The sequence below is a fragment of the Phoenix dactylifera genome, chromosome 8 (genome assembly GCF_051530095.1).
Source record: "Phoenix dactylifera cultivar Ajwa chromosome 8, Ajwa_hap1_PhDact_Kaust_v1.1, whole genome shotgun sequence".
In the NCBI taxonomy this organism is placed as follows: Eukaryota; Viridiplantae; Streptophyta; class Magnoliopsida; order Arecales; family Arecaceae; genus Phoenix; species Phoenix dactylifera.
In genome coordinates, this window is record NC_143197.1 from 9282895 (window position 1) to 9299815 (window position 16921).

Here is a 16921-nt window from a genome sequence, read left to right on the forward strand (position 1 = left end):
TTTCCTTGCAAGGATGAAGCGTACAAGAGGTTTTTGGTAGAGCTCCTAAAACAAGCAGAGAGAGAGAGAGAGAGAGAGAGAGAGAGAGAGAGAGAGAGAGAGAGAGAGAGAGAGAGAGAGAGAGAACTATCCAGTGGTATCTGTATCATCATTGGTCCCTATAAAAATTTATTTAATCCTTCTTTTTTTTATTCCTTCTTCGAAGCAATGCTAAGTGCATGGCATGCACAAGCTGGCACTTTTTCATGCATGGGCCCTAATTGATAGCTGACATGGCTTGGCTTGTACGCATCATTATGCACTTTGCAATGTAGAAGATTGCTAGACTTACTCAATAGCCTATGTGGATTTCATCATGGATAACTGCAGCTAATCAAGCTTATCCTCTAGTCAAAATATTTTTCTCAAGAGAAATGTTGAATGTTGAATGATTATCAATGGCATATCTAATGAAATAGGCCAAGCTCTAGAATATTTACATTACTCTTAACTACAATTATTTATTTTTCGGTCTCGACATGTGCAGTGTATATGAGTTGTGAGAACAACTGTTGGAAAGTTGAGACCTCATAAAAAGGGAAAAAAGAGGTGGAGAAGAATTGATAAAGTTGTATTAGAAGAGATAGAATCCAATACTTCTAGAGTCTTGGTTTCTCAATCAAACAAATTGTATTTACCTCTCAATCTCTAGTTGGGTTAGGATTTGTCATATATAATCATAGCGGAAAGGACTTATCTCCTAGTTTGAAATGTAATCCCAGCACGTCTCTTCTGCCAAATTATGTATAAATTTGGTTCACAACTTGTACATTTTTTTTGTGTGTATAAAATTATAGCAGCTATGTATAGGATGTAAAACTGTGTATAATCCAATGGTTATTTATCTCAAATCCTGTCTATGTGCAAGATCACCCATATACCTATGGTTTACTCCTTTTCCTTTCTTTTTCTTTAAAAAAAGTTTTAGTCATAGCAATCGTGTTTAAGGTGGCACAGTTACATACAATCCATAAATTTGATATTTTTATGTCCATTTTTCACCAACTTGTGTATAACTGGCTCTCAAATGTCCACTGATACGAAAACCGTATGTAAGGTAATTGAGTATAATCGTTATTAAAAACAAAAACAGGACTAAAAGTTTTAGATAAAAGAGAGAAAGTCAAAAAGGCAGATAATTATATGAGATGTAGTAAAGGGAAAGGAAGATGGACACATTAGAGGATTTTCATTCTTTTTCCTCTTGATATGATGATTTGAAGCCGGACGTGTGACTGCAAGACCTTTCCCATTGGATGAGCTGTTTGAGACTGTTTTATCTTTTTTTTCAGGAAAAGAATTTAGTTATTTGGGAACTACTTGTTCATTGTTGCCACGTCCTAAATTTTTTTCCAGCAAACGGTCCTTGGCGGCCTTGTCTCCCTGTCTAATATTCCAACAAACTAGGCTGAACCGATTAGATTCGCAATGAAAGAAATCACGCTATCCAGCTTCGGTTCCAAGCTCCCCCGAATATTCTATTCTTGCCTTGCTCATCCGGAAAGCCAAGAACGATGCCGATGGGAGCAAAGCACGGCCTTTTATCTTAGCTATCCATTCCTATAACAAACCCTCTAGCAGCGTGCAGCGTCCCCTCCTTAATATCTTCTCCAATTCGATTCAATGTTATCCGTACTTGTGCCTTCAAGGTTCGGGCTAGATCTTTGGCACGAGAGAATAATTGATATTTTTTTCGAGATATCATCACTTTGCACAGCCCTTAAATCACTTCAATTTTATTATTCATCCATTTGTATATATAGATCTTGAAGCGACTATTGTTTCCTATGAGCTCCTATCTCTTAGCTTTCTTAAGATCCCTAGCTTTTTTAAGATGAGCTTTGATGGTAGCATGTTTGACGGTGTAGATAGAAGAAGAGTGGGCTTTGCGATCAGAGATTATGACTCCAAACTTGTCGTAGTTGGAGGATGATGCATATTCGAAGAGCTAAGAACTATGTAGAAGAGCATCACCTATACAATGCTTATTCTGGGTACGGACAATATCTACTTAGAAGGAGATTTTGCTAAGCTTTTTTTGGATTATTTATGTCTATCGAAAGATAAATAGTATTGCCGGCCATGTCGTCTCTTTTGCTCTACAATATTGGGCGGAAATTAAGAGTTTGCTCCTCTTTTTTTTTTAATTTTTTTATTTGGCTTTAGATGAAATGGTGGATTTTGTCCGCAATCTCTGCTCTCACTTGTGCTGCTGCCGCGCCGTCTCAGAGCCCGAAACACAGAACCCGGCGAGCGGCGGAGAGATGGACGGCGGCGGCGGCGGAGGGGAAGGGATCACCCATCGGACGGTGGCGGTGAACGGGATTAACATGCACGTGGCGGAGAAGGGGGAGGGGCCGGTGGTGCTCCTGATCCACGGCTTTCCGGAGCTCTGGTACACGTGGCGCCACCAGATCCATGGCCTCGCTGCCCGTGGCTTCCGCGCCGTCGCCCCCGACCTCCGCGGCTTCGGCGACACCGACGCCCCGCCTGGCGTCTCCTCCTACTCCATGTTCCACCTCGTCGGCGACCTCGTCGCCCTCATCGATTCCCTCGGCCAAGACCAGGTGATTACTGTATGTCACGGATTCTTCTTAGGCACTGCTTCTTGGATCCTAATGTTTAAGGCAATTGCCGTGAAGGTGTTTGTGGTGGGGCACGACTGGGGCGCGATGGTGGCGTGGAGTTTGTGTATGTTTCGGCCGGAGAAGGTGAGAGCTGTGGTGAATTTGAGTGTGGCGTTCACGCCTCGGAACCCGGCCAGGAAGTCGGTGGAGTATTTGAGGTCCCTCTATGGAGACGACCACTACGTTTGCCGATTCCAGGTGCTGCAATAATTTTATTAGTTGTCGACTTGTTTCTTATATTATTTTATTGGATGGGTTTCGTTATGGTTCTGTGTGGCCTTTGTATATGTAGCGATGTTTTGCTTCTGGACACTTATCTCGGATCAACATGAAGTTTGTAATTACTTTGGTAGGGATTTCCCTTGCTGAATGGTAGTGAATTATTTAAAGAACTGGAGAACCATGTGGCCACGTCACATATCCGCTGGTTCTTCGGATTCAGCAAAACGTCGAATTGATTATAAAAATTAGATGCAAACTTTAATTGGGGAAGCAAATGAGTGGTATTTGTTCAAGTTGGGCTGACTTGTAATTGTAGGCACTGAGTTAGATTTGACATTTTTTATCTCGTCTTGGCAGCTCGGGCTTATTTGGGTTATGTACAGTTTTGTGAGATCTAGACTTGTACTAGTTGGAGGATCAATTCTAGGTTTGGGATCCAAACGCTGGCCATTTTTCTATATTTATGACTGGTTGGAACAAGATCAGGTCAAGTTTGAGCCAGATGAAGGACTTTCTTAACATTGCATCATTAATTCACCTGTGAGGAAGAAGAGCCAGAGACTTGGCCTGTGATATTTGGATTTTACTAGGCTTAAACTGATACATAGATATTTATCGAAAAAATAAAAAATAAAACTTGATAGATAGATATAATACTTGCATTATTCTAGCAATACTTTTAGCAAGTGCGTGCCAATATGTAGATAAATATATAGATATTAATCTTAATGGAGCCATGGGAAGAGCCGCTTCTTTTTTGCGGCGGGGTCTTCCATTCACCAGCGCAGACTACATACAAGTGCTTTCCGAACCGTGCTGGACAGTCACCCATCGCACGACTCTCAAACCCAACTTGTGGTGGATCCCAGGGGACAAAGTCAAAGCGCTTAATCCTTTGCCCCATAGGAGAGGAAAGAATGGATTTCATCACATTATTTAATAACAACTGATCATGCCAAAATCCTTTGACCAAGCTTGCTCCGAGATGACTAAGTCATCTAGAAACTTGGGGTCAAATGCTTAAGCAGAAATCAAATAATCTCAAAATTCTACTATTTCAATTGGATTTGGATCTACATCCCACAATACATACGGAGTTAGACCTAGATTGAATTGCCTTTGATTCAAATTCTTGTAGACTTGTGTGAAATTATGTCTTTATCCTAAGGAATGCCTTGCACCTTTTGTTTCAAACATATGCGTCACGAGGATCCCCGGGAGTCCAAAGGAATGCTACTTTGTCCAGAGATAAGGTTTTCTCAACACTCTTTTGGTCATGGGCTTCACTTTTGCAACCAATTTGTGCATTGCCTTTCATAATAGCGATGTCTTTTAGATAAGGTTTTTTTTTAATCACATTTCAAAATTTTAATAATTTAGCTGCTCAATTCATTTATGTTTAAAATGGCAATTGCATTTTAAGAGATCGATCTTTACAATTCATTGGAAACCCTCTTATAAGTTTGCATTCTACTGGATTGTCATGATATATACAGTGAACCAATTTTGAAAGTTCTCATAAAAAAAGGTATCAAAGGTCAATATTTTGATCTTGGCCTAGTACAATGATTTGCTGCCATGAAGTTTTATCTATAGTACATGGAGCGGAAGCTTGTTGGGGAGATATCTGTTGGTCTTATTTTTCGTGACCTTTTTTCTCCATTGCAGTGCTCTTATGTTGTTCTAAATAGCATGCTCTTAAATGACATTGTCAGAATTGACATTATTTGTATTCTTCTCAAAAATGACAATATCCATGGAATATATTGAATGGCTTTTTTCTCTCTGGAAACCCTCAACTAATTCATGAACAATGTCAATGGCTTGTATTATATATCTAGAAACCAATGACATAATAATTTCTTCTTACCAGATGACATTGATTGGCTCTAAGTACCAAAGAGTTTCCAACTGTCTCTTAATTAACATTTTTGAATGCGGTAGGAACCTGGAGCAGCAGAAGCAGAATTTGCGCGTCTTGGTACAGCATTGGTTCTCGAAAAGTTTTACACATATCACTCTCCAGATCCCCTTTTTATCCCCAAGGAAGGATGGGGTTCCCCTGACACTGAAATCCCATTGCCTTCTTGGCTCTCGAAAGATGATATCAAATATTATGCTAGCAAATTTGAGAAGACTGGTTTTACAGGAGGACTGAACTATTATCGGTGTTTAGACTTGTAAGTTTACTGCAACCTTTTGTCTACCAAAACTAGTAGTGTGACTGAATTATGTGACCTATAAAGCACGATATTTTCAATATTTTTTCCAGGAAAAGTTTCTTTAAACTTCAGATGAACCAAGTTCATCCTTCCAATTAAAGTAGTTTAATACCAATCATTTATTTCTGTTATGTTTATTAAAAATTATTAGGCTGCATGCTTTGTAATGACTTGATGATTGGGCAAAATGGGGCCTCAAATATGATAGTAAAAATGAGGGTGTTTAAGTCGATGTATAAAAAACATTATGAAGGAACAGTTAGAAGAGGAAAACTAGAACTTTTTTTTTTAAGCTACTAGAATTATGCTGTTATATTCAACAAATGATGAAGCTATTGTTCTTGGTAAAGGGGTACTGGTCTAAAAGACTTGGCAGAGTAAAGGAAATGGGATTGGACTAATTTTTTCCGATATTCAAACATTCAGGAGCCAATAAATGGTGTTACAGGATTTTGGTGAGGATTAGACATTCTAAGTATAGTTAAGAACAGCATGCAACTATGAGGTGTGCATATCAATCATAGAGCCTGCATTTCATTTAGTTCGTTTTTTAGTTTGTACTGATGCAAAAAAGAACGGTGGAATCAAAATGGTTTATGTACATTTGCATATGGATGTAAGGTACCCCTGTTGATATCCTTCAGCATTTGTTATGTTTGAGAATTGAGAAATATTCTTATGTAAATACATTCTCATGTTTGTTATTTCTCTCCTGATGGAAATATTGTGAAATAAATAATAAAAATTATAATCCTGACTTTGAGGCATATCAGATTTTCTCTGATCTGCCATATTAATCAAACTCTAGAATCAGAAAATTTTCAGCAAAATTCTCTAAATTAGTTTTATCATACAGTTCGTGTCATTACCAATGTTCTTATGTAAATACATTCTCATGTTTGTTGTTGCTATCATGATGGAAATATTGTGAAAAAACAATAAAACTCATAATCCTGACTTTGAGGCATATCAGATTTCCTCTGATTTGCAATATTAATCAAATTCTAAAATAACAAAATTTTCAATCATCTTCTCTAAATCAGTTTTATCATACAGTTATATAAAATTGAGGAGTGTCATTTCCAACTATACAATAATCCATGTTCAAAATTTTTATGTCTGGCATATTGAGAATAGATCGATTTGATGCAAACGTGCTGGCAAAATGCAATTCAGATATGGATGCTCAGTCATATAGCAAGGCCTAATTTGTGACAATCCTTTTTTTCTAAATTCTAACAAAGTAGTAATGCAGTATTTCTGATATGATCTGCATTTGATTATGGTCTTAATTTGCTGGTTTGGAATGTTTGTTCGGAGTCTAATGAGTTGGGATGTATATGGTCTTGGCTCATGGAACCAGGGCTATGGTTTCGGCCTTCATCTTCTTCTTGAGTTCTAACCCCATCTGCTGCACTATACCCACCCCATCCCACCTTAGACCAGAGCTTAAGCCATTGGGCAGACTGGTCAAAGCTCAAGGAACTAGGCTTTGCTAACCGAGAGTAGATGTGAGGACTGACCTTACTCTGAATTGAACCTGTGACCTCTTGCTTAGAGTGGCAATACCATCCAAGTAAGCAGTTGGTGATACTTGGTGAGAATATCTGACTAGGTTTTAGCTTATAAAACTCAGATTAGACCCAAACAAAACATAAAAACAGAAAGTAAATTATTCTGGTTTGGGTCCATTTTGATTCAGAGGACACGGGGTAATACCATCCAAGCAAGTGCTTGGTGGTACTTTGTGAGAATATCTGACTAGGTTTTGGCTTATAAAACTCAGATTTGATCCAAACATAATATAAAGCCTGAAAGTAAATCATTCTGGTCTGAGTCCAAGCCCAAGTGCAAAGCTAGATAGGGTTAAAGTGGACCTAAAATGGTTAATTGTCCTAAGTTTTTCCATTCGGAGATCCAAGTCCAAATGCGAATCTAGTTAGGGTTAAAGTGGACCTAAAATGTTCCATTATCCTTGTCTTTGCATGCAGAGATTGTGCATGTTTGTGTGTGTGTGTGTGTGAGAGAGAGAGAGAGAGAGAGAGCACCAATCTCTTTTCAGAATGTGTAAGCAATACAGGTAGACAATCGATGACTAGTATTTTGTTTTTAGATCACAAAATAAAAATATTAGTTAGGAGATGTGGGAGATGTTATATTACTGCAGAACCAACTCGGTTTTATATATATAAAAAAAAGGAATCACAGAATTATTTTTTTTTTGTTCATGGAAAATTATTTATTTAGCATCTTGTGCACCACTTTTATTGGTTAATCAACAAGTGAAGCAGCCTGCTGGTAACGCCTATCCTGTTATTTTAACTTCAGAGTTAACTGGTCTTAAAACAGATAATATATATCTTTATTTTTTTTAGAAGTTTTCTTAATATAGGTTATGATATGCGTCCTGTTCAGTTAGTGAGATCTGTTATTTATTCATCCTCATACTTCCATATCAGTATGTGACTGAAACATTACAATGGTATGAACGCCATGCAGAAATTGGGAGCTTACAGCACCATGGACTGGGGCACACATAAAGGTACCAGCAAAGTTCATTGTGGGAGATGTAGACCTGACTTACCATACACCTGGAATCCAGGACTACATACACAAGGTTGGTTTCAAGAGTTATGTTCCATTACTTGAGGAAGTAGTTGTAATGAAAGGAGTAGGCCACTTCATCAATGAGGAAAAACCACATGAAATTACTGTGCATATTTACAACTTCATCAAGAAATTCTGATTTGCAATTATAATTCTTGTTAAGCTCAATTCTGGTGCAGCCATCTATGTTGCATATAAATAAAGCAATTCTGTCAAACAGCTTAATGGAAGCTGTTGTGCTTTTGTATATCTATGTAACTTGTGTGCATTTGTTTTGGTCTTTGGAGGATTTCCTCCTGTTTATCGCAACTGATTGGTTAAAGATGTAGCTGTGGTGTGAATTGTTGGAACCGATCATTAAATATAGCTCGCAGCACATGTTCCATGAGTACTTGGATTTTATTTCACTTTTTTTGTGCAAGGATTTAATGCTACTTATCTTCTATTTAGTTATAGAATTGGTAGCAAAGACTCGTGAACTTTTCGTAAATTCATGGCAATGGGAACATTTTCTGGTTGTTCACAGTGGTTCTGAACAATTTCTTGGAAACCCTGTGGGCAAGGTGTTTTCCTCCCTCTTCTCTGTCTTTCCATTGTAAGTTCAAAACTAACTAGCTAGGCAAGTAAACATTATTGTGCGAAGTCGGGCAGCGACTCAGCCCTTTGACTAACATTTAAGTATGTATTTTTCAGTAACTAATTCATGTATTCGAGGATTCGAAGATCGGAATACTAGTTTAATGTTCAATCTCCATCCATGTCTTGCTATTTTTTTTAAATCCTCTCTCTCTCTCTTTCCTCACAGGGAATTTCCAGGTTGATGCAGGATACTTGTAGCCAAATTAGTGTGACAATACGAAAGAAGATTACATCCACCAACCTTTTCTACATGAACGACTTTCAAAAACTATTTAGTTACTTAAGTTTGATGAGTAGTACTTAATATATCCCTTAACAAGTTGAGCCTCGCATGCTTGCGCTCTTCCGAGTTCCTGAGGGTGAAACTTAGAACTTAATCCAGAGTAAAATAGTCAATGATGGACATGTTTGGTTAAATTGTGTAACTAACCAAATCATTGTTGGGGCGATATAGGTGAAGACATTAAAAAAAAACATGGGAGTCTTAAATTCTGGCTATCTCTGGCCAAATACATGACCTCAATTCTCCTTCTGAACTTTGAATATACAAGAAATAAAAGAGTCTTGGAGGAATAAATGGATACAGAAAAGATTAGTTGCAAGTTTCATCGTTTCGGCTTGGGGTTCCTGCCTTTTATTTTTACCCTTGTCCTTGTAGTCGGATCGAGAAAGGCCTTAGCTTAGCCTTGCTGTCCCTTATATTTTTAGGATCCGATGAACATAGTACGTATTGACAGCTTCACAAGAGAAGAAAAGAGCATTGTATTGTTGGTGAGATGCATTAACTTTCGAGTGCTTTCCCTTGCTGCATTGATGAACATTTATTTCATGAGCTTGAACCGTAGGCATCGAGTAGCAATGCGACTTTGGAAGAGTTGGGACTCCAGTGATCGGGACCTCTGGAGTCTGGACTCTTAGAGATAGGTTGAAGCTTCCCTAGTTCAAGGCATTTCTGCTCCATATGATATAATAATACAAAAAGCCAAGCCCACCTAAGTACGACAGAAAAAGTCTTGTATAGCTAGAACAGTATAAAGAAAAATGCTCATAAAAGTCATCCATCAACTTACTGCTCGGTTAGATATTAATAGACAGTATATTACAAGCAGAATTTAGATAAAAAAATATCAAATTTTAAATATTCTTCCATCGAGACAAAAAATGAATAGAATTTAAACCATATCTTCTTGGAATTGATTTTAGGTTGCAATATACGGCAACAACCTATCCCTCCTAGATGTAGATCGGATGGATGCGAAGGAAATCTAACATCCAAAAAAATTTAAATTAGTTCAGCCTAGATTTAAGAAAGAATTAGTAAGATGGCTATGATTCATCCATAATTCGCATCCATGCAATATTTTTCATTTTAATACTATAATCTTCAAGAATGCCGATAATATTTTATTAAAAATATACTATTTTGTACGTTGATTTCATTTAATGCAGCATTATAGTTTCCGGCCTCAGCATTTAATGTAGCAGTAACGGAACTATTGAAACCGTGAATTTGATATCCGAAGGATCGACTTCCGAGAAAGCATATGCTTCCAGAGAACCACTTCAATGATCGTGTCTGAAAATATCCAATTGGATTTGCAATTGTTGCTTGCCCATTGCCCAAGACTTCTTGGATATAGAGACGTTTCGAGCTTGTTTGCTTAAGGTGGCCAGTCCTACCATTAATGCATTTGCTTTGTTCCTTCTTAAATAGAAGATACCCATGCGCTATGGACATTGAGAAAGGAGGACATCCATCCAAGATAGACTTTGTTCAGCTGACGTAATCCACTTAAAGCGTTTGTCTGGTTGCTGCTAAAAATCTAGATGGAGTATCCATTTTGGACTGAATCCGGTTAATCTGTTATCTAGAGTGGTTCTAACCCGACCTAATTTTGAACTACATGGGTCTAGATGAGTTAATACTGCACCTAACTAGATCCAATCAGTGGTGATACGGAAGTATAAGGCAACAATCATTGTTGGTGCATCAAAAATTATAATTATTTGTCATTTGAGGTACATAACTAAATCCTATATGTCAAGTCCCTGGCTACGTGTACCGTGCACGTTACAATGCTCAAGACCTACGTGCATGTGTACATGTAGTGTAGGTATTATAATTTCGTACTTCTAATATATCGTAACAAAATTAGCTTTATGATTTGTGTCGTTCTCATACATTTTTTTTTGTGATTTGCATGATGCAAAGGCGTGCCTGCATGGAATGATATTGCTATATAACACAAATTATAAATATATTTAAGGTTGTACTTTTGTTTACATGAAATCCTAAACCAAAATTGGATGCAATGTAACGATTTTTTATTACAAAAAATTGACAAGAATGAATAATAGTCAAAAACAACCTTCCGAGTTTTTTTTTCTTTTTTTTTATTTTTATTTAGATTAAGGAGCCTAGCCGTCCTACCACTCTTATGTCTTAGCTCAGGCTCTATAAGGGCAGACTAAGCACAACACTTGTTTATATTTCTTTTCAAATCAAAATTTTTTTCTTTTCACTTTTTGCTGATGGATGTAGGTTTTTTTTATATTTGTGGAAACGACCGTTTTTTCTTTGTCTCTGATTACCCAAAAAGAGAAAAAGGTAGGTGGCGGTTTGTAGGAATTTTAGTTGCCTGAAGTACACGGTTTGGATTTTGAAAATCTAACAAAACCAAAGAAAAAACTATCAAAAAATGGATTATGGCTTGCTGTTCATTTTGTCCCACACGATGCATTCATTCAAAGAGCTATCCTATCTTCTTCCTCTCTTCTTCTCCCCAGAGGACCCAAATCCTTGCTTAGTTGCACACTTATTTGTCACTGGAATCCTTGATGTGATTCACAGGCTACGAGCGGTCCATCCATGGTTTGATTGACACATTTCTGATTAACTTTATGTTTATCTTATGTCATCATGATGCACATTCTTGTAGGTTTTAATGCACCACCATCACATTTCTCTTTAATTAGATGTATATTTTCTTGCTCTTAATTCTGGATTTATTTTTGATTTAGCTGTTGCACAATAGTGAGATGCACATTTTCGGTTGACTTGTATACACTTTTGACATTTTCACACGCAACTGATATCTGTATCAGTATTACTGCACATACAGGGGAAAAAAAAAATCGACACTGATCCTGCAAAAAGTGAAAACTATAACGACCACTTTTGTAAAATGCCCATATATCAATCAAAATTATTGCCGCATTCCTTAAGCTGAATAACAAAGACAATCTTTATCAAAAAGCAGAACTATCTGGCTTTCCAACTTGTAAATAAGAACTCGAATTTTCCAAAATTTTTCAGTGGAGACATGTTATTGTCGCCAATTTATCGAAGAACATCAACGTAAATACCGACCTTTTAACTAAATGCATCTATCGAGAGAGAGAGAGAGAGAGAGAGAGAATGCAACAACCGAAGATAAAGTACACTTATCATCCAGCAAAAATTTCAACAAAACTTAGATACCTAGATCCCAACCATTACCGAGCGTACACTGTTGTTCATTAATGGGAAACAGAACAGTTGATGGTAATAGCCACCGACCGAGCGAGGCAGAAAAAAAACCGTGAGCGAACACTCCAAGCTCCCAAGAGGGAGACGTTAAAGGAGGGAGAGAGAAAGAGAGAGAGAGAGAGAGAGAGAGAGAGAGGCGACAGAGGCGAAGCAGCCCGGCTCTCCCACCTACCCCGCTGACTCCAAAGTTACTCCGGCCGTTAATACTCGTCCCTTCCCGATGCCACTCCTCCTCTCTCAACTCCATTCCCTCTATATATATAATGATGCAGCGACTCGAGAACAGATATAGAGCAAAAATCGTCCAGGAACTCGAGAAAAAGGAAAGAAGATGGAGGGAGAGCTGATGGCAGAGATCAGTCACAGGTTGGTGGAAGTGAATGGCATCAACATGCACATAGCCGAGAAGGGGGAGGGCCCCGTAGTCCTCCTCCTCCATGGCTTCCCGGAACTCTGGTACTCGTGGCGCCACCAAATCCTCGCTCTCGCCGCCCGCGGCTACCGCGCCATCGCCCCCGACCTCCGGGGCTTCGGCGACACCGACGCCCCTCCCGACGTCTCCTCCTACACCATGTTCCACGTCGTCGGCGACCTCGTCGCCCTCATTCACACACTTGGCCAGGAGAAGGTGACTCCTGCAGCTAACTTTCCTTCCATATGAAGTCTTCCTTCCTAAGCTTTAATGCTTAAGAAAATTTAACATGAAGGTGTTCGTGGTGGGTCATGACTGGGGGGCGCTGGTGGCCTGGAGCCTGTGCCTGTTTCGGCCCGACAAGGTGCGGGCGCTGGTGAACCTGAGCGTGGCCTTCCGGCCGAGGAGCCCGGACCGGAAGCCGGTGGAGACCTTCAGGGCTCTCTACGGTGACGACTACTATATTTGTACTTTCCAGGTCTCTCGTCTTCATGTCTTAACCTTCTCCTTAACTACAATCAGTCTTGTTTAAACGTTTTAATGCCTTTGAATAGCTCGGACGGAGAGAGAAGTGGTTGGGTTGGCAAGTCCTATATATCGTCTAGTTATTATCCCATTCTGTAACCAGTAATATATAACCGGAAAGATGATGATTTATTTTTTTTCATTTGGTGTTATTAATGTTCATATGATAAAAATAATGTTTGATGTATTTTAAAGCTCTAGTAGTTCTTTTTCGAACAGAGGAGTAATCAAATGAAGTCTCTATTTTACTGTCATTTTTTATTTTGAGGGCTAGTTGATGACAGTTGAAATTACATTATTTATTGAAAACCTTGGTCAAGTGTGAAAAAAATTCTATTGCAAAGGATGAAGTTGGAGTGGGGGGATTGTCTAGTTCTGAGGGTCTTTGGTTGTTGGGTGCTGGGTAGGTGGATCTGAATCAATTAATGTTGTCCAACTTTCTGTTGTAAGTTTGGATCTTGGATTCATAATATATTGGACTTTCTATGAGTACTTTGAAGTGCATTCTTGGTGAGGTGGTCCCAACTTTAGCCGATCACATCTTAGCAATTCACATCCTAGTGGTTGCTGTAGTACGAGGAAGAAATCCAATAAGAAGCCTTTGCTATTTAACAATCTTGTTGTAATATAATTCATCAATTGTTTCGTTGAACTGGAGTGGAGCCACTGTGAAAAAAGAGAGTTGGAACTTGGATGAACGGTCCCAAGTAAATATTTTGAGCAATGATACACTAGCTCGGAAATCTCACTCAAAAGAATCACTTGGCTGACTTGCACCTTCGTTTAATTTCATCATATGGTACGTTTCATAATGCCAATTGAAAAAAGTAATTAATACATCAGGTTTCAGAGCTATATTTCCAAGTTACCACAGCATTAATCAAATATTTTGCCTTTTTTTTTTTCTTGGTCCTCTACATGCTTATTTATTTGGTTTCGAGACCATGCTACAACCTACACTTGCTGATGTACCATTTATCATTAGAATTCTGCCAGAATATATCATTAGAATTGTATTAAAAGAGTGGAAATACATGTGATGATATATTCTTAAGCTGAGAGTATACCTGCATGTATTTATTTCTCAAAAGTCAAACTGTCCCATCCAGAATGCTGCATAAAATATCATTAATGAAACTTGTTAAAAAAAAAAAAGATATTGAGTGTTTCTTTTCATTTCTTTGACCATTGACCACTAGGCATTTTCCTGTGCATGTTGTAGGAGTGATCAAGATTTATGATGATATATGAGGTTGGATTAAAGAGGTGCCTTGATTTCTCATAGAGAGCTCCTGATCCTATTTGGAGGGTTCTAATGAAGTCATAGTAGGATTGGTCCTGGTAGGACTTTGCTTCCTATGTCATCAACATAATCAGTGCTGATTGATATTGTGCCTTACGAACTAAGTGTTTCGAAACATGAAATGATTTTGATTTTGATTTTGATTTGTAAAAAAGCGAATCGTTAGTAGCTACTCTGAAAGCTGAAGGGGCTCTTGTTTCTTACAGAGCATTATTTTCTTTTCATAGAATCTTCTAACTCGGTACTCCAAACTAGTTGTGAGGCTTCTCCCATTTGCTAGAGCATAATATCACAAGCTTTTGAAATTTGATAAGACTTTATAGCAAATCCTTTATTTTCTTCTGTGTGGTAAATTATCTATGCTTATTAGAAACTCCTCCAGGGATGTAATATGACGACTTTATTGTTCTTATTCCTCCATAAATTTCTAAGCAGCAAAATTTATCTAACTATTTGCAGGAACCCGGTCGAACCGAAGCTGAATTTGCTCGCATTCCTACTGCTTTGGTGATCAAGAAGTTCTTGACTTATCATGATCCAGCCCCTGTTATTGTGCCCAAGGAGAATGGGTTTGCAGCTTCCCCTGATAAGGAAATTACCCTGCCTTCTTGGTTGTCAGAAGAGGACGTCGACTATTTTGCTAGCAAATTTGATAAGTCAGGCTTCACCGGAGGATTGAACTACTACCGAGCTTTGGACTTGTATGCATTCATAAAGGCTGATTTAATTAAAGGCGTGGTTTATCTTAAGTATGAGTTGCATGATCATTATGCTGCATGGTCTTAGGATTGGTAGTCTTCAATCACTAGGGTGCATTTTATGGTTAGCTGCTAAGGTATTTTTCCTTCTTCATATCTTATAGGGTAACCTTGCACTTAATCACTTGATCCATGCCTTTTTCTACCATTAGTCACCCTGAGAAAAAAAGATGTATTCCTTGACATCTAATTAAAATCTTTTCTTTCCTTTTTCCTTTCTCTCCAGGCCTTCTGCAGGTCTTAAGAGAAATCTGTTCTTTTAATGTTCAAGCATTGACTCACATCTTAAAGTTCTTGTCTATTCTTTTAAGAAAAAGTTGGACATGATCCAAGAAGATTCTTTGCTATGTCTCTCTTTTTTCTTAAAAAAAAAAGGTCTAGATATATGAAAATAGATAGAACTAGAGAAAATCAAGATACTTCAAATCACTTAAAGATTCTTCCATTCAGTAAGCAGCAAAGTACTCGGTTTCTAATTGATTCAGTGAATGTTGTATATCATTCTAGCCAGATGATTTTCTTAACTCACATGAATCGCTCTGATTTGGTCTACACAACAAGTAGTAATCCATTGTTCTGCCTTGTTAATGACTCTCCAATTTTATTAGATCAGTTTTGTGTATCATTCGAGACAAGGAGATTTTTCGCAACAATGCTCCTTTGTTGTGCTCGGATTTATGGATTTGACTTCAAATCTTTCATTTTTATTATACTGTCTTAAGTGCATCTTAGATAACTCAACGGTACATGTGCAGAAATTGGGAGCTCACAGCACCATGGACTGGGATGCAGATTAAAGTTCCTGTTAAGTTTATTGTGGGGAATCAGGATCTGATATACAACATTCCAGGGGTTAAAGACTATATACACAAGGGCGGCTTCGAAAGAGATGTACCTTTCTTAGAGGATGTAGTTGTCATAGAAGGCGCAGGGCACTTCATTAACCAGGAGAAGCCACAGGAGATCACTGATCACATCTATGAGTTCATTCAGAAATTCTGAATTGCTTAGCCAGCAGGCTCTGCGATGCATGCATAATTTAGTCGTGTGACCTTTGTCATTAATTAGTATCTTCTTAATCATATGATCACTATTTTTTCTTTACTTACATGAATTAGATTTAATCTTATTTTGGTAAGGCATACAGAATGTAAGAAGATAACTAGCATTGAGCATGCGAACTTTTCATGTTCAATGCTAGTGAACTTTTCATCGATGTGTATACTTATAATCGTACAGAATGATCATACTCTCAAGATTGATGAAATTGAGTGAAAACAAAAGATGCAGGGCTACGGCTTTTACGCAAAATTGGAGGAAAGCACAAATGTGGTTGTTATATAAAGATGGAAAAATATCAAGATATTTGTAAAATAAACAAGGGCAAATTTCTTCTCACGCCATCCTATACAATAATGGCAGCCATCCCATTTCATAGTAGTACATTGAATAGCAAGGACTAGCATGTGAAGTTTCTACTCACAACATTCCATGGCATGATGGTAGTCTCAAGCTAGCATGTCTCAAGCTAGAGGGTGGAGATGTGTAACAAGTTGACCCGATTGAATCTTTTCACAAACCAAATAGCAGTCTAAATATGTTGGTCCATTCATCCAAAACTCGGTTTGCAGCTACATGAAGAGCGGCTTGGCTGTCACAATGTAATCTCATGGGTTGGGTATTTGAAACACCATGAAGAGTAGTAAAGAATGTATTTTAGCCAGGTGATCTCGCAACAGTGATTTGCTAAAAATGCCATGACTTGCAAGAAAAGTGATATATGTCATGGGACAAGCAGCCCAATATGAATGGTCCAACCAGAGGCGCCTGGGTCCTCTAAGGGATCACCTTGATCATCTCCATGTAGGATTTGTTGCTCCATTGGGAAATCAACAGGCGATAACAAAGCTAAATGATCACCTTCTAGTCTGCAGTCAAAGTTCAGGGCTCAACCCGGGACATGCGGTACGGTAGGGGCAGTGAGAATTTCCATTGGCCCAATAGAAGAAAAAAAAGACGCATTTGTATCTACGAAACC

At 38.3% G+C, this 16921-nt stretch overlaps 2 protein-coding genes across 5 annotated transcripts; both read left to right on the forward strand.

The window, feature by feature from the left end:
• The first annotated feature begins 1466 nt into the window (after positions 1-1466).
• LOC120103647 (epoxide hydrolase 1-like) lies at positions 1467-8108 on the forward strand. 4 transcript variants are annotated; one of them, XM_039120526.3, is made up of 6 exons: positions 1467-1688; positions 1908-2033; positions 2206-2606; positions 2682-2864; positions 4833-5068; positions 7610-8108. In XM_039120526.3, the coding sequence occupies exons 2-6, from the start codon at positions 2021-2023 to the stop codon at positions 7854-7856; spliced, it is 1080 nt and encodes a 359-aa protein (XP_038976454.3). In that variant the 5' UTR covers positions 1467-1688; positions 1908-2020; the 3' UTR covers positions 7857-8108. The 4 variants fall into 4 exon arrangements, with proteins under 4 accessions (XP_038976454.3, XP_038976456.2, XP_038976458.3 ...); XM_039120528.3 differs by having other exon boundaries at positions 1551-1688; positions 2269-2606; XM_039120530.3 differs by having other exon boundaries at positions 1551-1688; positions 4762-5068; positions 7610-7993.
• A 3824-nt stretch (positions 8109-11932) lies between these two features.
• LOC120107309 (epoxide hydrolase 1-like) lies at positions 11933-16166 on the forward strand. Its single transcript, XM_039120531.3, has 4 exons — positions 11933-12513; positions 12593-12775; positions 14585-14826; positions 15639-16166. Exons 1-4 carry the CDS (start codon positions 12217-12219, stop codon positions 15883-15885), a joined length of 969 nt encoding a protein of 322 aa, XP_038976459.3. The 5' UTR covers positions 11933-12216; the 3' UTR covers positions 15886-16166.
• Positions 16167-16921: the final 755 nt, after the last annotated feature.